We start from the raw sequence: 21456 nt of genomic DNA on the forward strand, positions 1-21456 counted from the left end.
TGCATCCTACTACATAAATGTATATTTTAGCAGTAACAAAAAGGTTATTATGAGTTAAAGCACATAAAAGTAAACAAGACTTGACAAAGAGATGGATTACATTTTGATCTGAGCTCCGAACAAATTTGATGGACATATCAAATTGCATTGGTGACAGGTATCATGTGCTGTTTACCGTGATTTGCATTATTAATATTTATAAAGCGCGCACAACTATTTCAAAGAATAAAATGGCTATATTCATTCATACCTTTTTATGTATACCATCTTTAATTCATTTAAATCATGTGGTAAAAGAGCACATAAATGCATAGTCAAGGACTTTGCAACTTTTGCATTTCTACCTGCTGGAAGGGGATGTATGACGGTACAACACGTACCATTACAACGCGTCCCTTTACGACGCAGTTTTAACAACGCAAGTCGTTGCAACGACTTGCGTTGGGGGGGCGCTGATAGTGAATAGTTTAATTTACTATTCCAACACCAGTCCCCGTGGATAGTAGGGAAGATGTTGGATAGTAAATTAAACTATCCCCTATACTAGAGCGCCCTCCACCGAAAGTTGTTGTAACGACTTTCGTTGTTACAACTGCGTCGTAACGGTACCGCGTTGTAGCGGTTCCGTTGTAAAGGATGTTTCCCCCATTAAATTTCCAAGCTGATGTGTCTCTCAAGGTAGACCCGTTTTCAGGGCACATTAATATCTACAGGGTCCCTGACCAGGGACCAGTGAATCTTCTCAAAGATACCTTTGTATAATGTGAGTTCATCTCAGTGCTCATATGAACATGAACATATTTGCTAGTTAGCGACCATTAAACATTGCAGTGTTTGGCATCTAATGCAGTGATACTTTTTGTTAAAAGAGGACCCACATCGAATTTTATATACTAGATATCATGGCTCATTATGATATCTAATCCACACTTGTGGGAATATTTCAATATGTAGCTAGAGCACATTCTGACAATCTTGGATGCTTTACCCCTGCGATTACTGTTTTGTCTGCCCAAGCGTGTCCTAGCCAAAGTTCATACAAGGAGGAAATAACTGGAGAAAAACAACACTGAAAAGACACCACAGCTGGTGCCCCACTCAGTCACAACACCAACACATTAAGCACTTACATCTGGCATGCACAAGAGGAAAAGGGAACAGTATAGGTGCTACCATGGGGCAAAAATACAGACATTAGCATACAGCAAACACTTAGAGCCACACTGGCCTGCATCTTTAAACAACTGTTGAGTGCAATTTTAGCAAAGGTGTGAGCACAAGCAAAGTCTGGTACAGATGCAGGGTATCTGTGCCAGGCAAAGGCATACTGTGCATATCTTCAGGGGATAGGTTTTAAATTTGATGATATGCCAACCCTTAATTATACTATTGAATACAGTGAACAATTCCATCTTCAAAATCATAATCAGAATAATCAGAGGAGCTGCCACGTTGTTACCAGTTCACAGCCTTCCTTGAACATCTTTCTGAATCGTTAACTTTGCCTTCCTTACAAAGCTATCATATCTAGTAGGTGGTTCCATATGGTTCCGTCAGTGCACCATTTATGTTGGATCATCGAACCAATTGATCATATAATTTGTTCGGTCACCATCAATGCTGTTCATGATAATTTATTTGACTGCACAGCTGGACCCCCAGTCATCAAGCAATCAATAATCCATTTGAGAGACTGCCTTCTGGTAATCCAGTAATGTATAAAATGCCGTTTATAAAATTATATGCTAACAAATCTGATCTGTTGTTGGTCAGCAAACAGAGATTACCTTGGCCTGATGGCATGATACTCTCTTCCCTTATGGGTAATACTAATACTACACTAAAGGCATTCTAATGAGTTAGATGCACAGTGCTTCTTTCTCTTCAAAACAAAAAAAACAACTATTTATTCTGCCCATTTTAATATGCTGTTCCTGCCAAGAAAGATTCTCTCATTTCTGCCTAGGGGAGCTTCGTCCTGGGGTTGTTGTTGCTTGGGTACTGGTTAGTATTGATTCCAGCATTTTTTTAGCATACTGTTAAGTATTAACTATTGCAATGGTGTCTACCTAAGCAGCCCAGAGAGTACACAGTGCAAACTGCAGAGAATACAAAACCTTGTAGATTGGAAAACCGCATGGCTGGAATAAATGGGATCATGTGGCCGACTCCCTCAGAGCCCTTATATGTCTGACAGAATGGACAGTGGCGGCTGGTATTTAATAGCACTTACCCGTTGCCGCAGCCACCTCTCGTTCCTCTTCGCCTGCTTCCAGGGCAGGAAGCAGGAGGCTCCCAGGCTCCCCAGAGCCAATCACAATGCTGCAATACAGTGATGTGATTTGTCTGAGAGCCGTGGATTGCCACTCAGCCAGGGAATGGGAGGCTGGGCATGTTCTGTACCCAGGCTGTAATGTAGCTTGGTGCCGAACATGCAAAGTGTGCTTGACTTTTTGGCCGGGTCAAGACGGACGGCCAAAGCATCTTGTGCACTTTGAGTGAGGAAACCACCTCTGCCCGGCTCTGTGAGCAGAGTAGCCCCGCCCACACCTACTCAGCTGAGCAAGAGCGGAAAATAAAAAAGATGGTAACAATGAATTATCATCGTTTTTCTTTTTGGCCTGCTCAGTGCGGTGCTTCTCCTCTGCCTTAGCGGAGCAGCTGCCACTAAGAAGGAAAGATGATCAGTTTCCAGATCCCCCTGTTAATGAACAAGGTCTATGATGGTCTTGTAGTCGCCTTTCTCTTTTCATCTATGTAGGACTTCCAGGTCATTGCACTCAAAGTTCCATCTTTTACAGCTAAAGATAGAAAGACATTCATACTCAAATTCATTGCCTTAATGAGCACTTAGCTTTCAGAAAACATCCTATAACATTTTTATTGTGTACATTTTATGATCATTCTCTAGGCTTTTGCAGTAGGTTTTTAGAATCTGTTCAATTCAGTGCCAAGATGCGCCAAACATGTATTATTAAACCAAGGAATACATTAATATCTATCCAATAGAGTATATTAAATCTCAGATGCTTGAAGGTTTAGGTACACCCTACCTCATACCAACCTATGAAATCATGTAATATTAAGCTAGGCCCTGACCAATAAAGGGAGTTGTATTGCACAGTGTCTCTAACAGGCAAAATATTTCATTGAGGAACATTCACAATCGAGGCTGGGGAGCAATTTCATAATTAATTCTTCCGACAGAGACCTTTGAGGTCTACAAAGGCTGTCTGATTGCAACTAGAAAACAATAAAGAGTGCCTCATGACTCCTCTCTAAGTGATTCCAGATGCTGAACCCAACTACCTACTTGAAAGAGCACAGACTACATTCTTGTAACTTTCGTCCTGATGATGACCTCAAGTCATAGAGGTTAAAACGCCGTCGACCCTGCAACGCAATTTTGCGGCATTCTATTGGTCAATTTGCAAATAACGAAACTTTGTATATAACTGTAAATATCGTATATTGACCGTCACAGATTATCTTTCCACCCTGCGCCACCTCACGTTGTCTTATAATCACTTGTGTCACTGCGCCGTTTATTCACTTACACTTTGCCAGTACACTTTTGGTTGTTATGGTTACTGCAATTTACTTGTGCCAGTGTGCTTCTATATGTAAATAACAACTTTGAATTAATCCTTGGTCTCCCTTGTTCTCTTTTCCCTGTGCTTTGTGATTTACTCACACTTCTATTTGTCTGTTTACGTGATATTCCGATTGAGACACTGTATTATCGTTATAACTAGTACCCGGTCTTACCAGGTCAACGGGTTTTCTCCTGTTGTGTTTATTCTATCAAGGAACTAGACTTTTTTAGGAGAGAGGAATCCTTCACAGAAATTACCTGGCTCCTCTTGGACACAGCAAGGCTAATGGTACATGGGCTGTAAACTTTCAAGCAGACCTGGAAACATACACAATTTACACATTGGGGGGCAGATTTACAAGCCCCATGCCCCGCCGGTGCATCACGTTGAGTGACGCACCGGTGGCACAGCCTGCTAAGGGATATTTACACCACAGATCGCCCCTGTTCACGCAACACTTTGCGTGTTAGGGGCGGGACATGGGTGTTGCTGTGGGTGTTCTAACGCAACACCCATGTCCACTGATGCATTTACAGATTTACGAGAAATCGTAAACCTGGAAATGCATCAGTTTGCTGTGCCACCATAGGGGTGCCCAAGCAAAACGAGGAGAAATGTTTTAATTTCTCCTTGTTTTTTCCTCTTTCAATGCATGCTGCATTCTACAGCACGCATTAAAAGAGGAAAATGCCTACAGTGATTGCTTTTGTGCAGGAAGGGGCCCTTTCCTTCAAAAAAGCAATCTCCCCAAGGCGCAGGCATCTTTGCACCATGGTGCAAGGGTGCCGTCCATCACCACCCACCTTTTGTACCGCTTTTGACCGCCATAAGTGTGGCAGGGTATGCTCAGATGTGAGTCCCTTGCTCACTTTGCCACTGGATTCGAGCAAGCCGGGCTGAAGACGGCTGGAATGCCAGAAACCGGTCCTCGGAAGCTTGTTTCCGGTCCAGGGAAAACATGGCTTGGCAGTTCGGGCTGGACTGTTCCCATGAGGCACAGGGTCAGACTGATTTGCATATAGCCAAGTCTGAACTGGGGTGGCAGAGTGGGCTAAAGAACGGTGATGGATTAAACCCAGATCTTTTGACTGGGTGTGAGTGTTTGATTGATTCAAATGCTCCGTCCATCACCACCCCCTTTTGTACCGCTTTTGGCTGCCATAAGTGTGGCAGGGTATGCTCAGACGTGAGTCCCTTGCTCACTTTGCCACTGGATTCGAGCAAGCCGGGCTGAAGATGGCTGGAATGTCAGAAACCGGTCCTCTGAAGCTTGTTTCCGGTCCAGGGAAAACATGGCTTGGCAGTTCGGGCTGGACTGTTCCCATGAGGCACAGGGTCAGACTGATTTGCATATAGCCATGTCTGAACTGGGGTGGCAGAGTGGGCTAAAGAACGGTGATGGATTAAACCCAGATCTTTTGACTGGGTGTGAGTGTTTGATTGATTCAGATGCTCCGTCCATCACCACCCCCTATTGTACTGCACCGGCGCATGGCAGCTGTTTGTACGCCATTGCAGGTAAGCGCACAGGAATGCGACATATCATTGTAGATATGTCGCATTCCTGTGCTCTGAAAGTGCTGCAGCGCGGCGCAGCCAAAGGGCTTGCGGTGCCGCGCTGCGGCACTTTCTTGTAGATCTGCCCCTGGTTTTCTAATGAGCTGAAAATGCCCTGACATTGGGGTGTTATCTTCAGAAGCAAAATGTCAGAAAAAATATAGGGCAGAAGATGGGCCTTATACAAGATCAGTCTGTAGTTTATCATCAGGCTACGGTACTAGTCAAAAGCTGATCAGTCTGCTGCACCATCAGCCCTGAGTGCAATTTGTCTAAAGTTCTGCCCAGGGAGCTATCACCAGAAAAGATTCAGTATATTTCTACAAGAATCAACCAAAAAGAATCCCCCTCCCTTAATGTTATTTGCGTTGGTCTTGCATACATTCTCGAACACCTTTTCCTCATATTAATAGATCCTTATCTCACTTGGTGGTCAAAGTCTCATTAAAAAAGTCCATGATCATGCCCCTTCAGCAAACAACAGGTTAGACAGAAAAAAACCTTACAATAACAGTCCCAGTTGCTGTCTTGCTGACGTATGGGAACGTTCTGGAAAAAGTGGTGCTAGCCATATCTAAATCCACATTGCACTTGCAGAGCTACAGCCTGCCACTAATTTACATATTCAAATCAATCGAATACAAATCCTGTTACGATACAGGAAAAGGTGAAAAAACAACATCTAACAGGAGCGGTTTTGGAGGCAAGTAACTTTCCAATCAGTGACAAGTCACTTTACCGCGTGTATATAGGAAGTAGTACTGCAGTAGTATTGTTTTACTTACTCTTACAGGGCTCAACAACGACCCACAACCTAATAATAAAAGCGCAAAGAGGACACTTTTTTGTTTACTAATCTTATGTGAATTTGACCCAAATATTTCCATTTATTTCCATTTTAGATCTTTAGGCCAATTCACAAAGGCATGCAACAGCATGTCATGTAAGAGTAGGTCAAAGGGTACTACAGGAGTACTTTTTTAGTATTCTTACATGACTTTGTGAATCAGGCATATTATCTCTGAGCTACTGAGGGAGTGAATTTGGAAATACAGTGCCTGGAAATGAAAACCACTGTCTCTTGCAAGATTACAATTATGCCTCATTACAGTGAGATTGTGCGAAGGGGTGGAATGTAGGGTATTACTTTTGTACATTCCTTATTTTTGTCTGTTTATATTTTGGGCCTCAGGTTTACAGTTTTGTGAATTAAAGCAACAGCTGGAAATTCAGCTAGGAAATCCCCTGTTAGCCATTTCAAAGCTCTTCTTTCAGAGATCTTCATTGGACATGGTTGTGACCAGTGGTCGAAGTGCACAATGGGGGTGGGTCAACTAAATTGTGTCTAAGTCCATCTTATTCTTATTTGTTCAACTGAGTAAGAAGATAGACATTGTACGGTAGAAGCTGCATTCCTTGGTGTTCAGATTGCTGCAGTTTCTCATTGTGACTATGCCAATAGTCTCTAATATACCCTCACAAAGGTATATACGGAAAATCTTTATGAAAAGCTGAGAAGAGTGAGCACCACAAATATATCTTCTGCCCTCTACAAAAACATCTATGTATTGGCTTCTTGTGGCTTTCCAATTCCATTGCAAAGGTTTTTGCCTTATCTGCTATAATGTTAATGGAGGAAATCAAAGTAGGTCCTTCTCAAACAATCTGTGCATTGAAACATATAGAGGGCCTTTTTGGGTAGTACTCTCTAGAATACATTTCCCAAAATTATTAGGATGGCTAGCACTGCAAAACAATGTATTTCTCTTCGAAAGGGCCCTTTCTTGTGTGATTACATGTCTACAGTTAAAAACCTTTTAAGACATTGCCCCAAGAGATGAGGTTTCATTTAATATGTGTTTCATGTGTTTTCATTTACATTTTTTTTCTTACAGTAACATATGTATTATTGAGTACTGAACCATGTAATAATATGGGATATATAACAGCTCCTTGCAATATGTCAGCTTTCTCCTGAGTGCTGTGATGCAGTAGATTGTACCTTTCAACTCTAACAAGCTTGAATGATGTGCAGCACTAGCTTTGCACAGTCACAAAATGAACATATATAATTTGAGTAAATGGTTATTTCACAAATTTCTCCCTTCACCCATTACAACTGCTGGTTCTATCTACCTTCAAGCCATTTCTAAAAGACTCCACTTCATGCTCATTTACCATCCCAAATCTTTGTTGAACAATAAGCAATCAAAAGTCTAAATACATCTCCACGAGGTTTCCCACTCTACCTCTGTTGCTGCCTATTGATATGTGTTCTTATCCGTTAGCTGAGGGATTTCTTACTTCTGCCCTATTACGAATCACCACAATGGCCACCTCCTTCAAGTATCAAAATAAAATCCACCACCTTTTGAAAGATGGAACTTTAAACCATGCTTCAGCCAATGATTCAATACAGTGGATCCCATTTATTATCACAAACTTGTGTCTCTTCTCGAATTCCATGTCACCTATTCACATATAGAGGACGTATAGTGTTTTTCAAGAGTATCCCTCCCCTATTTTGTGTGCCTAGATGCCTCAGAGAGAAATAGGAATCTATAATTGTGTGGCTTTAGCCTCACATCATGTCATTGTTGATGGTGATGGTTGATATGTTGTTCTGTTGCTCTTGTGTGTTCATTGATGATATTTTTCCCTTCGCAGTTTCACTGAAAAAAACATAGAGGACATGGACAACAGCATACTAATAACAGATAACAACAACAATTAACACAGCCATTCATCAGTTATACACACTGAGGAGCAAATTGTTTCCCATACAGATTCTGCATATCAGCTAAGATTTGCCAGGGGACTGTTGGCACAGTAAACGTCATGTATAACAATGTACATAGGGAAACAATCATTATTTCCTTTCATTTTCAATTGGGACAGATATATTGTATTTAGGACATAACATTCAGACATTGAGGGCATACGGTAGTAAGTGAAATGACACTCCAAAAAACATTCATGAGTGTAAAATAGGGTGATCAATGACTTACGTAAGAATGCCGTTGTGCTGGACAAAGTGAATACATCTGAACTGTTTGCTGAAAGCATTTGACAACAAGTCCACGACAAAGGTTCATGCTAGGAAATGGAGTCAATCACAAGTCTAATATATGTAGCATACGGCAATATTTTGCACCAACAGGGGTGAACTGGTTAGTCACTGATGCATAAATTAGAAGTCTTCCAGATTCAGGGCTAGATGTATCAAGCATTTGACGGGTCGCAAACGGCCTGAGTTGCAGAATCAGGCCTTTTCAAATCCGAAAAATGCATTTTGGTATGTATCAATCCCAATTTGCGATTCAGTAACATGTTACTGAATCGCAGTTTGGAATTGCGAATGCATACTGATTCGGTATAAGGGAGGGGCATGTTTAGGGCATCCCTTTCTAATACCGAATTGCAGTGGTATGTAAGAATGTTTTGCGCCCAAAATACACTTGCACAACATTTGCATTTTACCATGTACTTGAAGTAGATGGTAACCCATTCGCAAATGGGAAGGGGTTCCAAAGAATTCTCCAGCATCACCTAATCTCAATCCACCTAAACTGTTGATGTCCTTCTGACTCATTTCATCTTTGATGTACCAAGATGGACTTGACATTACTTACCACTTTCATCCAGCAAAAAATCATCCTGGTAACGGAATTTCTCTGGGCCACAGGCAAGAAAGATGTCCTCATCCCCAAAGAAGTCCTGAAGGCACTGCACCTGTGACAGAAAGCATACCATTATTAGAACCTGAACCTTAACTTTTTGAGTCATTAAAAGCCAATTAAAAAAAAAGTTCTTGAAGTAGAAACCTTACACCGTCACATGTCTGGGAGGCCAGGGCCTAGTTATTTTGAATACAAATTACCTTCAATATGTAAAACATTGTGGGATTTCAATGGCAGAGTGCATGAGGGTTGAGTTTTGTTGTCATTTCCAGTTATTCTGCAGTCTTTCTAAATCCACTATCGCATAAACATTGTATTTAGGCATATTTTTGGGTCACAAGCATTTAGACGTGTAATGAAATAATGAAATTAAGATAATGGCTTAAATAGGTTTCACTTGTGCAACTTGATGAAAAAATGATAACAGATTTTAGAGGGTGAACATTTATCTGCGGAAGCACACAACTTCTGCCCAATCAAAACACATACTCTTGTCCACTAACCACTATTAATGGGCTGAGGGGCTGTGCCCTTCTAATTTTATAGCGTTATGGATGGTAATTGCAAAAAGCAATTACCATCCATTTTTTATTATCATAAATGCATGCTGTCTCGCTTTAACATACGTCAGGCAGCCAGGCAGATTTTGCCACTTATGTCATGGCTTTGGAACATTAAAATGTGTATTTGAGCAGCCTACAGGCTGACATGCTGCGAGCCCGGGTTTACAATAGTTTTGGGTCCCAGGGACTGCCCAGTAATGACGCAATAAAGAGCATGTACAGTATCCGCGCGGTACCCCGTGGGCTGCTTGTTAGTCATTTGGAGCTGCCTCACAGTAGCGGTTGGTGGTGGGAATGCTGCCGGGCGGTGACTTGGGGCGGGGGAGGGACAGGGTGGGGGGGCAGTAAACTACAGAATACGGCCAAATACAGGTAAGTAAACATATAAATAAATAAAATAAATTTCGTTGCGCTCACTGCATCGCCAAATGCGATGCAGTGCGCACAACGAAATTCATTTTATTTATTTATATGTTTACTTATCTGTATTTGCCCATATTCCGTAGTTTACTACTCCCCACCCTGCCCCTCCCCCGCCCCACATCAGTATCTGGCAGCCCACCACCGACCGCTACTGTTGCCACGTACAACCCCTCCCTTCACCAAGTGTCACATAGTGACAAGTTTGGAAAGGGAGGGGTTACAGCCTTTTGTAAGAGGCCTTGCAGACTGTGAGAGAGTTCTGATGCCAGTGCAGGCAGGGCCGGTCCTAGCCATGGGCGGTATGGGCAGCTGCCCAGGGCCTCGCGCTCAGGGGGGCCCCGCCGCCGGCCCCGCAGTTGCGGGAATAATACATGATTGATGATGGCCTGATTGGCCTGGGGAAAAGCGCTGCGCTGCGCACTGCTTCCGTCCGGTCCGTCCAATACAATATTATCGAGAGAGCCGTGTTTCTGACTCAGGGGGGCCCCGCCGCCGGCATTCTGTGTGGTGGTGTCTGCGCAATTTGACGCCTGCACGCATCCCCCACCACCTAGCTTGGTTGGTGGTGGTGCGTGCGTGCCCTGTGGTGGTGACGTGACGCCGGCGTCGCCCTTCTTCTCTTCCTCAGGTGACAGTGGCAGTGGGTCCCAAGGCCGTCAATCTGGTAGCGCGCGAAAGCGCTACCAATGACAGCCCTGGACATGTTTTTTTGGGCCAGCCCCTGCGCACTCAGCATGCGCACACGCCTGCAGTGCCATACGTGACCTGGCACAGTCAGTCACACTCACGTCAGTCACCACCTGCCTGCACTTACTAACTCGGGCGGCGGTCCGCGGGCCGTGTGGGCAGGGCAGGGCTGCAGGCCAGGCAGGAGTCGGACGTCGTCGCGGGGCCCCGTCCTCCTCCCTCGTTGAGTTCGTGTGTTGACTCAGACTGTCTACGAACGACGAACGTTAAGGTAAGAGAGCTGATTCAGTATCATTTAAAAACAATTATTTATATTATTTGAAAATGAAATCTGGAATTGCTGCGGGAAAGGCCAGAATGCAGGAGACAGGAAGTAGAGTGAAGAGATGGGGAACCATTGACGAATACAGGTCGTGGGCTGTGGGTGACGTGTCGATAATTAAATAAAAGAGCTTGCCTTCCACCAATATGAGCTTGAAATCCAGGGTCGGTCGCAGGTCGCCAGTAGCGTTGGGAAGTTGTGAAGGCTGCTTATGTATATCTACAATTACCTTCTCCACGTATAGTAATTATAGTTTTAAATTAGCTAGTATATACATTTATGCAACTGCAAATACTGCTGACAACATTTGTCTCAGAACTCAAGCCAATTTAACAAACATCACAATATAGGTTAATGTAATTTGTCCTAGTTTTGGATATGGAATAAGTATTTGTAAATATATATGTCTGCAACCTTTAAAAAGTCTGCACATATCTTTGGACAAAACACGTGTTTGCATTGGCTTCACTTTTGGGACTACGAAAAAGGCTGTAATGAAGCATTTTACAGTGTGAAAGAAGATTAAAGACATTTTAGATGTTTAATCCAGAAAACGGTTTGTGGACTATCGCTAATGCTTGGTGGACCGTTACTAATTTGGATGTGTGGTTGGTAACTTCTTGTCTTCTATTGTGTTTGGGAGATATGGATCTTTGGCTGGTAAATTGATTTTTCACTGCACGAAGCCAGAGTGGGCACTCTTCCTATTCTGCTGACAAGAACATTTCTGTCTATCGAGCAGTGTGGAGTCCCTAAGCACAATGGGCAAATTGGAGAAGGCAATTGAAGCTCACGTTTGAAGTGACACGCTCCACACAAGATGACCCAAGTGACTCGGACCTAGATCCTACAGCTCAGAACTCGCGACAACTTGCAGCGTCCCTGCAGGCCATGCAGCAGAGTCTGGTCTCCATAGACAGCAAGATGGACTCATTAAATCAATGTATGGACTTCATGTCAGCCAAACTGGATAAGCAGGCCTCCATGATTACAGAGGCAGAGAGGCGTCTCTCTACAGTGGTGGATGATGTGCAGGCCACGACTAGTAAATGCTTGGAAATGGAAAAGCTTCTCCACATTATCCAGGCTGAGAAACTTTCCCGGTCAAACATCTCAGTCAGCATCTGTTCCACGTATACCTCCATGCTTTCGGTGTTGGTGGACTCCGGTATACCAACTATGCGTATGTTACTGCACCACGAGCGTGTTTCCAATCCTTGTTTTTGGCCTGGATAATGTGATATCCACATTAGTTTGCTTCACTGATGCCAAATAACTAAGATCAAAAGTCCTGCAAAGTCACTTTCTGTGATGTCACTTGGAGGGGCCTGGCATCTTCCCTTTCGCCCGGGGCCTCAGAAGGCCTAGGACCGGCACTGAGTGCAGGTCACAACCTGCTTCATTCTGGAAAAAATCTGACCTCCGTCAACCCCAGCCAGAGGGAGCTGAAGACATTTTAGGACAAGACTACTGGGTAACTTAACATCCCTTCTCTTTACCTTGCCTCTTGCTTTCTTTCTCCCTTCTCTCTGCTCATTTTAAATCCTTCATGCCTCAGTTCACCCTACCATTACTACCTCTTTCCCTTCATTTCTCTCTCCATTTTCCTTCATTTTCTATGTTATCCCTTTCTGTGTAGGAGGTTCAGCAGCAGGCAAAAAATCGGGCATTTGGCAATGGCAGCATTTTCAATTCCGAATAGCAAAGAAGAAACAGGTGATGTATTTACCACTGACTTCTGTGTCTAGAAATCAAGTTGCCTAATTAATTTGAACAACTTTGTTTCTACTCATAGAATGTCAGTCGGTATTCGATGTTTCTGAAATGTAGTCATTTATCACAGACACATGTTTTACAAGTTGCCTAATTAGGATGGGTAAATGACTGCTTTTCAGAAACATCAGATTTGTTTTTTCTCTGTCTGGCAGAATTCAGAATGTTGCCTGCCAGCATGACCAATGCTCTGTGCTGGGAGGCCAAATATTGGATGTCCATGTAGTCTTCATTGATAACACCTTTTTTAATCCACTGACAGACATTGTGAGAAACATGCACTGCCTGCAACCTGAACTCTCTATCATGGCCCTCTATAAAAACATGGAGGTGACACAGTCCAAAGTATGCACTAAACAAGTGTATTTTGCCACACGAAAAAAGCAAAAAAACACAGCATCTTGGAAATGGCTAATACTCTTAGCGAATGCAAATTAAGAAATACATAAATTATAAACAGGAACTAAATCACTGACATGGATGGCCTTAATGTTTTTTTCATTATTTCTTCAGAAATTGATTAGTGTTTTTTGCCTGTTAAGTTAAGCACATGAATATATGGCCCAACAGATGTTAATTTCAATGTCCATTTTTAGTTTCCCAGCCCCTTTTAAGTCCTGCAGAGTGGCAACCCCCAGAAGTGCTGGATACAAAGGCATATGGAGACCACAGTTTTTCAGTTCATAACACTGGTGCTTTGTGCATTTTGTGCCATGAGATATGTCGCGAAACAATGGAAACACGTTTATGAATTTTGTGTTTGGTTTCCAAAAGAAGTGGCAGGTAATTTGTGTTTTGGATCCAACGATGTGCATTGTTGCCCAGATATCTGTAAAATACCTTCTATCTCTATCTTTGTTAATGTCTGGAAGTGTTGAGCGATTTGATAATTCCCAAATGTTCGGGTTTATTTGTGACTAACAGTTGGTGTTTTCAGTATCACATAATACAGTCACTATTGCTCTTAATGTACACAATCAAAACTTGGCAAATCACATATTTATTCTCTGTAGTGTAGGCTGTATAAGCAAATACAATTGTGAATGCCCTTCTTGCTTTTGGCTGTCATTTTCTTAGTATTAATACTCATAGGTAGTGTGACATTCAGATCAAAACCTCCATTAGACTGCCCACCCATGACTGAACCTGCCACCAAATTACCAATTCCTCACAAAACTTCCAAAAATGCCCATAGTACTACACCCTATCCAACCAGCAGATAACCCGTCCTCATCTTCGCATACTACTGTCAGAAGGCCCAACATCAAAAGTGCACCTGTTTGCCAGTTCTTCTTATTCAGATAAAGATGTAAAATTGATGGGATATGTAGTTTCTCTTTATCATAAGTAGGGGTGTGAAACCATTTCTCATGGAGCTAGTGCTGAGAATTGCACCAAAATTCACAATTAAAAAAACTTTTCTCAGGGGGAGACCAGTCCTCTCTCACAAATGTCAGGCTCGCTTGCTTCCCTCGTGCGCAAACATCTATTCACTGTTCTTACATCGCACCACTTTCAAATTCCACCAGCCGCCACTGCCACTAACTGTGGGCAGAGCCAAAGCTCCTCTCTGTTGTACTCTTCAAAGCTCTGTTTTTTAGGTTGATCACATAAAGTCAGCAACAGTTGCTCAGTCAAGCCAGACCTATCTAGGAGCAGTTTATATAATTCGCTTCTGCAACACCATGCACTGTTTAAATTTCACACCTTCAAAGAAAACACAGGCTCGCTCTTGACTGCAAGTCCGTGCCCACTTAATTGTACCTGTACACATTTCTCCTCCCAAAATGGCGACAACACGTAATTGACAAATATGTACTTCCTTTCCTGCCAGCAACTGGCGCCGCTGCTGATGTAAGGCAGACTCTTAGACAAAGGCAATAATAGCCACCTCACATGTACCACTTCAGAAGCAGAACTGCTTGCAATCTATTCTCCTCTGTGGGAATGAGATCTCCATGGTGACCCTTACGTCATCGCCGAGCACTGAGCCTTCCAATGGCTCAGATAATATTTTCTGAATACCAGACCATCTGGTAAATCTAAATGGACTGCCCCCTGCTCGCTGATTCCCTTCGCCTAAGGCTATAGCACTGATGAGATTGAAAGTCCCAAAGGCAAGGCAGCTTTGAAGGAACAATGCACCTGTGGGCCCAGACAGCTGATTCACACTTCCGCCTGAAGGCGGAAGCAAAGAATGCCCTCCCTCTTTACCCTTTGAACCACTAGCCCCCCTAGTGATCTTAGGTAACATGTTATCCCTCACCTACTCGCAGGAAATACCATTCAAGGGAAAAGGACATTACTTTTGTGCGTGAAGATGTTGTGGTGTTATATGATGTGACGTTATGCTATGTTAAGTTTAATAACTCTTGCTACTGACTCACAACATTACGAATAATGCAACAGCAGAGTTGTTTCTTTAACAATTAGGGGTGTGACTGAAAATGATGGGGCGCCCCTTCGAGATGTGAAGAGGGACCCTCTTGTCTTCCCTATCTCACAGATATTGATTGGCATTGTGCAGAATTGGGCACACTGAAGGGTTAGGGGCCCGTGTAGGGGTCCCCCCCCCCACTTCACAGCAGGGCCTGGGGGGCCTGTGCTCTGCCCCAGGTATCTAGCAGGTACCAGGTGAAGTTTAAAGGAATGCCTAAAGGCAAGGGATCATCAGTGGCTCCCATTGCCTGAAGGAATACATTACATAGCGTTTCCTTCTTTAAAGTAAAGGTCTTGCCATACTGATTGTCTTCATTGTGGACTGTGTCATCCTAAGGAATTTTGAGGCCCTGGTCAAGACATATTTTGGTGCCCTCTGTTCTGAACAACTTTGACTTTTATTACACATATTCGGCTAATGGGAATCATCCGTTACAACGCGGATGTTTCCCCGCGGTGCTGTTACGACGCGTCCGTAACAACGCAAGTCGTTACCACGACTTGCGCTGGAGGGCGCTAGAAGATTAAAAATAGTAAATTTACTATTCCAACACCTTCCCTAGTGTCCACGGGGACTGGTGTTAGAATAGTAAATTATACTATTCGACATCCGCGCCCCCAACGCAAGTCGTGGTAACGACTTGCGTTGTAAGGGACGCGTTGTAACAGCACGCGTTGTGACGGTACGCGTTGTACCGTCATACATCCTCGGCTAATGCATGTATGATAGCAAAACAATTGAATTATACTTAAACTTTAAGAAATGGGGCCCAAAAATCCTGAGGATGACACTGGGTAGAGAGAGACTGAGTTAAACGTAGAGACGGTTAAAGAGAGGGAGAGTGGATGAGACACACAGATGGATGGACAGATGGATGGATTGATAGTTAGAGCTGCTGCTCTGGTACATCCATTGGTCAAGTGCTAAAAGGCGCATGGTTCTGTAGAAAAGGAGATAATAGTTCTCCACTGTTAGACCTGTCTGCTTCTGGGAAGACTCTAACCATCATGATTTATTTTTGTCCCCCTTAGCCTCCCAGAGTTTCTATTTTTATTTTTACATATGTCCATCAGGGATTTTTTAATGCTGTCAGGGGGCTAGGTGTTCCTTGGCGATGACGCCATTTTTCCCTCATAACCTGTGAGGCCTAGTCAGCCCCCTTGAAAATCTAGGGATCTCCAGAAACCTAAGATGGTGTCCACCAACTGCCATAACGGACACTACTGGAGGACAGGTCCATAGGATAACATTAGGGAACTTTCTAGAATTGACTAGAGACTTCTGCAGGTCTCAGGCCACCCTATATAAGGCCAGTGACCAGCAGCCATTTGGTGCTGACCCCAGAGTAGAGGAGTGAGGCAGTGGTGAGAGGAGGTGGACACACTGAGAGCAGCTAGTTTGTCTCTGAGGCTGACAGTTACTTCAGAGGATTGTTCCCCCTTCAGCCTTTGACCGATCCCTCTCTCCAGACAACAACTACTGATAAAGGAATCGAGCTATTTGAGAAGAAAGACCCTTCTAAGACTTGCCCCCATTGATCCCTAGTGGAACGCTCTGCTAGGAGACCTAACTTTCCTGGATAAGACTTCCACCTACCAGCGCTGAGTAGGGAGTGGATTCCAGTCAGGTGTGGACTCTGTGGTGCTCCTGAGGCTTGGTGGAGGAGGCAGGCGGCAGCGGAGCCTGTTGGGACCCTGAAGATAGAGCGTCCCGCTCTGTGCAGCGTTTTTCCTTGGAGCCAAGTGAGGGGAGGATCAGTGGCCAAAAGAGTGGTGACAGCGCGGCGCCAAGCGGGAACACTGGTCCCTCGCACCCGCGCTGCCTTAATCGGTCTCTGTGAGGCGAAGTGAGTCGGCCCCTGAAGAGACGCTTCCAGCGTCGGGCTCGCGCATGCCCCGTGAGCTGTGGATGTCCCCGGAAGGAGGGGCAATAAGGTGAGCAGGCCCAGAGCAGTGCGCGTCGCTGAGGAGGCGGGAGCGGAGGCGGAGTCGTCGAGGAGCGCTTCCGCGCATGACCGGAGGTTCAGCGCGACGGTCGGAGTGACTGAAGAGGCGCCGGAAGGATTCCCGGAGCGCCGTGTCAGTTACCTCGATCCCCCCACGCTCGAGCGCTAGCTGAAGGAGCCAGCGCGAGCGAGGGAAAAGAAGGCCCAGGCGTGTTGCTCCGTTTTGCCTTCCCCGCTCGAGTGTCAAAGTGTGAAGCAGACACGAGCAGGGAGGGGAGAGTTGGGGACCCCAATCGATTCACCGCCGGACCCCCCAGCAAAGCGCCGGTTCGGCGGAGCCCAGACAGAAAGAGGCAAAGACGCCGGCAGGCGCCCTGAGGCAACAGTGACGCGTGGGGACTGGGACATCATCGTCCCCACGCTAAAGTAAGGAGCAGGGAAGAGGGGCCACTAAAGAGTCTGATAGCTGGGAACTGCTAGTGAAAATCCTAAGTTGTGAATAGAAGAAATAATAGTTCATGGTAGAAACCAGGGTTGATCAAAGCTGGGAGTTAGCTTGATACACCAGAGTAATTATAGAATTGGTTACAGGGTAGTGATACTAGGGTCTTGAAAATTACTACTGAAGCAGGCCAATAACCCTGAAGAGCACTCTGAAACTGTTAGGAAATGTACATGCCAGTTAGGTGATGTAAGTGTGTAACCCTGCATAGTGTAAATCTAACAGGTTTCTTGTAATTTCAAAAGAGTGTCACTTCCTCATTACTGAACTCTTGCCAAGTGAATGTGTTTTATTGCCCTTTTTCCACAGCAGGAAGAGTGAAAAGTAATTTCTCAAAGCAAAAGTGTAATGTTTATTCCTGAAAGAAATTGATGTTGTATCCTGTATGATTTGAATCTAAAGAGACATATTATTTTTATAAAAGGTAACGGTATTTTTCCAAACAGTGGTGTTGTGTCTTTATTTTAGTGGTTCAACACTGAGTTACTGTGAGTGAGACTTGTAACTACTTAACCAACGCCTTGAGTCAGCTGTAGCCACTACTGTGCCAAGCTACCATATGTAGACTTGGGTAATCTAGGTCCAACATAATTGGTGTTTCAGCGGTGGGATCACGGATTTGTGCTTACACTCACTTAGTAGTAACGCAGTGCCAACCACGGGACCCCACCTGGAGTTTTCTCCCTGCGGCCCTCCTAATCTAATTTTTGTTTTTTCTAAATTTATTTCTGGTGGTGGGTGGAGGTTAACCTCAGGTCACTTCGTGGTTTTCTCCTGTGAGTAATTTTATACCATGGCAAAGCTGGAGGTGAATCTTAAAGAGCTGGAAGCCAATACTGTGGCCCAACTCAGGGATTGGTGTCAGCAGAACGGGGTATTTTTTAATAAAGGTGCCAAGAAAGGAGAGTTGCTGACAAGCATAAGGGCATGGTTAGAAGCTCGTCTAAGGGAGGAACCAGAAACGGAAGTGGGTGATGGGGACACTGTTACTGAGGCTGCATTGCTGAACCAAATGGGGAGAGGGAATCTTCTGACAGGTCCCAGGATACCTTCAAGGGCAAGCAGCAGCATTTCAGACAGGGGCTTAACCGAAGCCGAGCTGGAAGATAGGAGGGAGGAGAGGAGGTTGAAAATAGAACTAGCCAGGATGGACATGGAAAGGGAGGATAGGAGGTTGGCGCATGAGCGAACCATCAAAGAGATGGATTTACAAGCCCTAAACCGAGGATCCCCCAAATCAGAGAATGGTGGCAGCGATACCCAGACCAACATCAAAGAACCTAGACCGTACCTACCAAAAGATATTATGGCTTGTTATGTACCCAGTGACGACATTGCTAAGTGGCTAGCCGCCTACGAGGTCTCGCTAAGGGCCCATGGGATTCTGGAAGTCCACTGGGGAGGTGGGTTATACAAATACATGCCCCCAACTGGCAGGGATACTTTGTTGGCTCTTGACCAGAGTGAACAGACCTACTATCCGGCTATGAAATCAGCACTGCTCAAGAAGTTTGGGTTGACCCCTGAGAAATATAGGCAAAAGTTCCGGGGCAGCTACAAGCTGGGCACGCAAAACTGGGTAGATTTCTTGGACTACTCCAGGAAGGCCCTGGAGGGTTGGGTAAGAGGCAGCGAAGTAGGAGACTATGAGGGACTATATGACCTCATACTCAAGGAACACCTACTCGAGAAGTGTCTTCCCGAACTAAGACAGCATCTGGTGGACAGCAAGCTGACCAGCCCCAGGAAGCTTGCTGAGGAGGCGGACATCTGGGTTAGTACCCGGGTGTCGACTAAGGGGACTGGAGGGAATTCCCAGAAGCAAGGACAGGGCGCCCCCCAGAGGAAAGAGGGAGGTGAAACTAAGAGGGAGTTCTCAAAAGGGCCACAAAATACTTCGCAAGGAAGGGGCAGAGGATTCATCCCCAAGAGTAACCCCCCTCGCAACCCTACCCCTGGCCAAAGCCAGCAGCCAAGGGTTGTTCATTGTTTTGAGTGTGGTGGTGTGGGACACTATAAAGGAGATGTGAGATGCCCAAAAAGACCACCCCCTCCCACTGGAGGAAAAGCCCCGGGAATCACTAGTGTAGTGCTCGGGGAGGAGATGCCTTTGGTTAATGGAGGGGAGCGGGCGGGTGTCACCTTAGTGTCCCTGGGAGATAAGGAGATGGTTCCCAAGACCCAGCTGCCCTCTAATACTACTAAGTATGAGCAGTGGGTCACCATCAATGGCCGTAGAGGGGAGGCTCTGAGAGACACAGGAGCCAGCATGACTATGGTAAGGAGTCAGCTGGTGTCTCCAGAGCAGGTCATCCCAGATGTACTCCATCCCGCCGTAATGGCTGACGGCAGATTGGGCCACTACCCTGTGGCTGAGGTTCCCTTTGAGTGGGGAGGGGTTGCAGGTCCACTTCGAGTTGCCGTAAGCCCTGCCGTGCCTGTTGACTGCCTGTTAGGGAATGATATGGAGCACAATGCTTGGAGGAGGGTGGAGTACCAGACTCACTCTGAGATGCTGGGACCCCCTGACTGGACTTGTGTCAGCACAAGGTCCGCGACTGCCCGAAGGGGGAGTTCACTGACGCTGGAGCCTGGAACAATGGCCCAGCCGGCTGCCAGAGAGGAGAAGGACAGGAGGCCGGAGGACCCTGCCTCGACATCTCCACCTCGTGAGACAGCTGGACCACCTGCGGAGGTGGATCTGGAGTCCACCGGGGAGAATGTTGCTTCCCTGGAAAACCTACCCATCCCAACTGAATGGCATGTGGAGGGAGGTCCTTCCCGGGAAGAGTTCTGCAAAGCTCAGAAAGAGTGTCCTACTCTCGAGGGGCTGCGGCAACAGGCCAACGCCCAGGCAGCGGGAAACATTGAAGGGAGCTACCGGATTTACTGGGAGGATGGACTCATCTACAGTGAGCCCAAGGCACCCGGCCACGGTTCAGCCAGAGCCTTGGTGGTCCCTCAATGCTTTAGAGCCTTTCTACTGGAACTGGCTCATGAGATACCATTGGCAGGACATCTAGGACAGGACAAGACCTTTGCCCGGCTTGTCCCCCACTTCTACTGGCCTCGAATGAAAGTGGCGTCGGATACATATTGTCGGACGTGTGTGTCTTGCCAAGCCAGTGGGAAAACTGGGGTGAAGCTAAAAGCTCCCCTGGAACCACTACCTGTCGTTAGCACCCCCTTTGAGAGGGTGGGCATCGACATTGTAGGGCCATTGGATCCACCAACTTCAGCTGGACACCGGTTCATACTGGTTTTGGTGGATCATGCCACACGGTACCCAGAGGCAATACCTCTGAGGACCATCACTGCACCTGCAGTGGCAAGGGCCCTGATGGGGATCTTCACCAGAGTGGGTTTCCCCAAGGAGGTCGTTTCCGACAGGGGGACTAACTTCCTTTCAGCATACATGCGGGCTATGTGGAAAGAGTGCGGCGTTACCTATCGGTTTACCACTCCCTATCACCCACAAACCAATGGTCTTGTGGAAAGGTTTAACAAAACCTTGAAAGGTATGATACGGAGTCTACCTGAGAGCCTACGGAGGAAATGGGACATCCTCCTACCCTGTCTCTTGTTTTCCTACAGGGAAGTGCCACAGAAGGGAGTGGGCTTCAGCCCCTTCGAACTTTTGTACGGGCACCCTGTAAGGGGACCTCTCAGCCTGGTGAAAGACGGATGGGAACAGACTCCCAGGAAGCTTCCCCAGGACGTGGTGAGCTACATGCTGGCCTTCCGGAGCCAAATGGCTAAGTTGTGGAAGCAGGCTTCAGACAACTTGGAGGCCAGCCAAGCAGTTATGAAAGAGTGGTATGACCACAACGCTCACCCAATGGAACTGGAGCCTGGACAGAAAGTGTGGGTAATGGAACCTGGAGAGCTAAATGCCCTCCAGGACCGTTGGACAGGCCCCTTTGAGGTTTTGGAGAAAAAGGGGAAGTCCACCTATTTGGTGGATCTTA

At 45.6% G+C, this 21456-nt stretch overlaps 1 protein-coding gene across 2 annotated transcripts in view; it reads right to left on the reverse strand.

Annotated features, from left to right (window-relative positions):
- The window catches only part of DCLK1 (doublecortin like kinase 1), a 1138541-nt gene that overhangs the window by 655434 nt on the left and 461651 nt on the right, over positions 1-21456 (reverse strand). For both annotated transcript variants that reach the window (XM_078657178.1, XM_078657179.1), the window contains exon 4: positions 8786-8885. In XM_078657178.1, the coding sequence (XP_078513304.1) occupies positions 8786-8885 (100 nt within the window). The remainder of the gene's footprint in view (positions 1-8785; positions 8886-21456) is intronic.

Source organism: Lissotriton helveticus, chromosome 8, assembly GCF_964261635.1.
Source record: "Lissotriton helveticus chromosome 8, aLisHel1.1, whole genome shotgun sequence".
Lineage (NCBI taxonomy): Eukaryota > Metazoa > Chordata > Amphibia > Caudata > Salamandridae > Lissotriton > Lissotriton helveticus.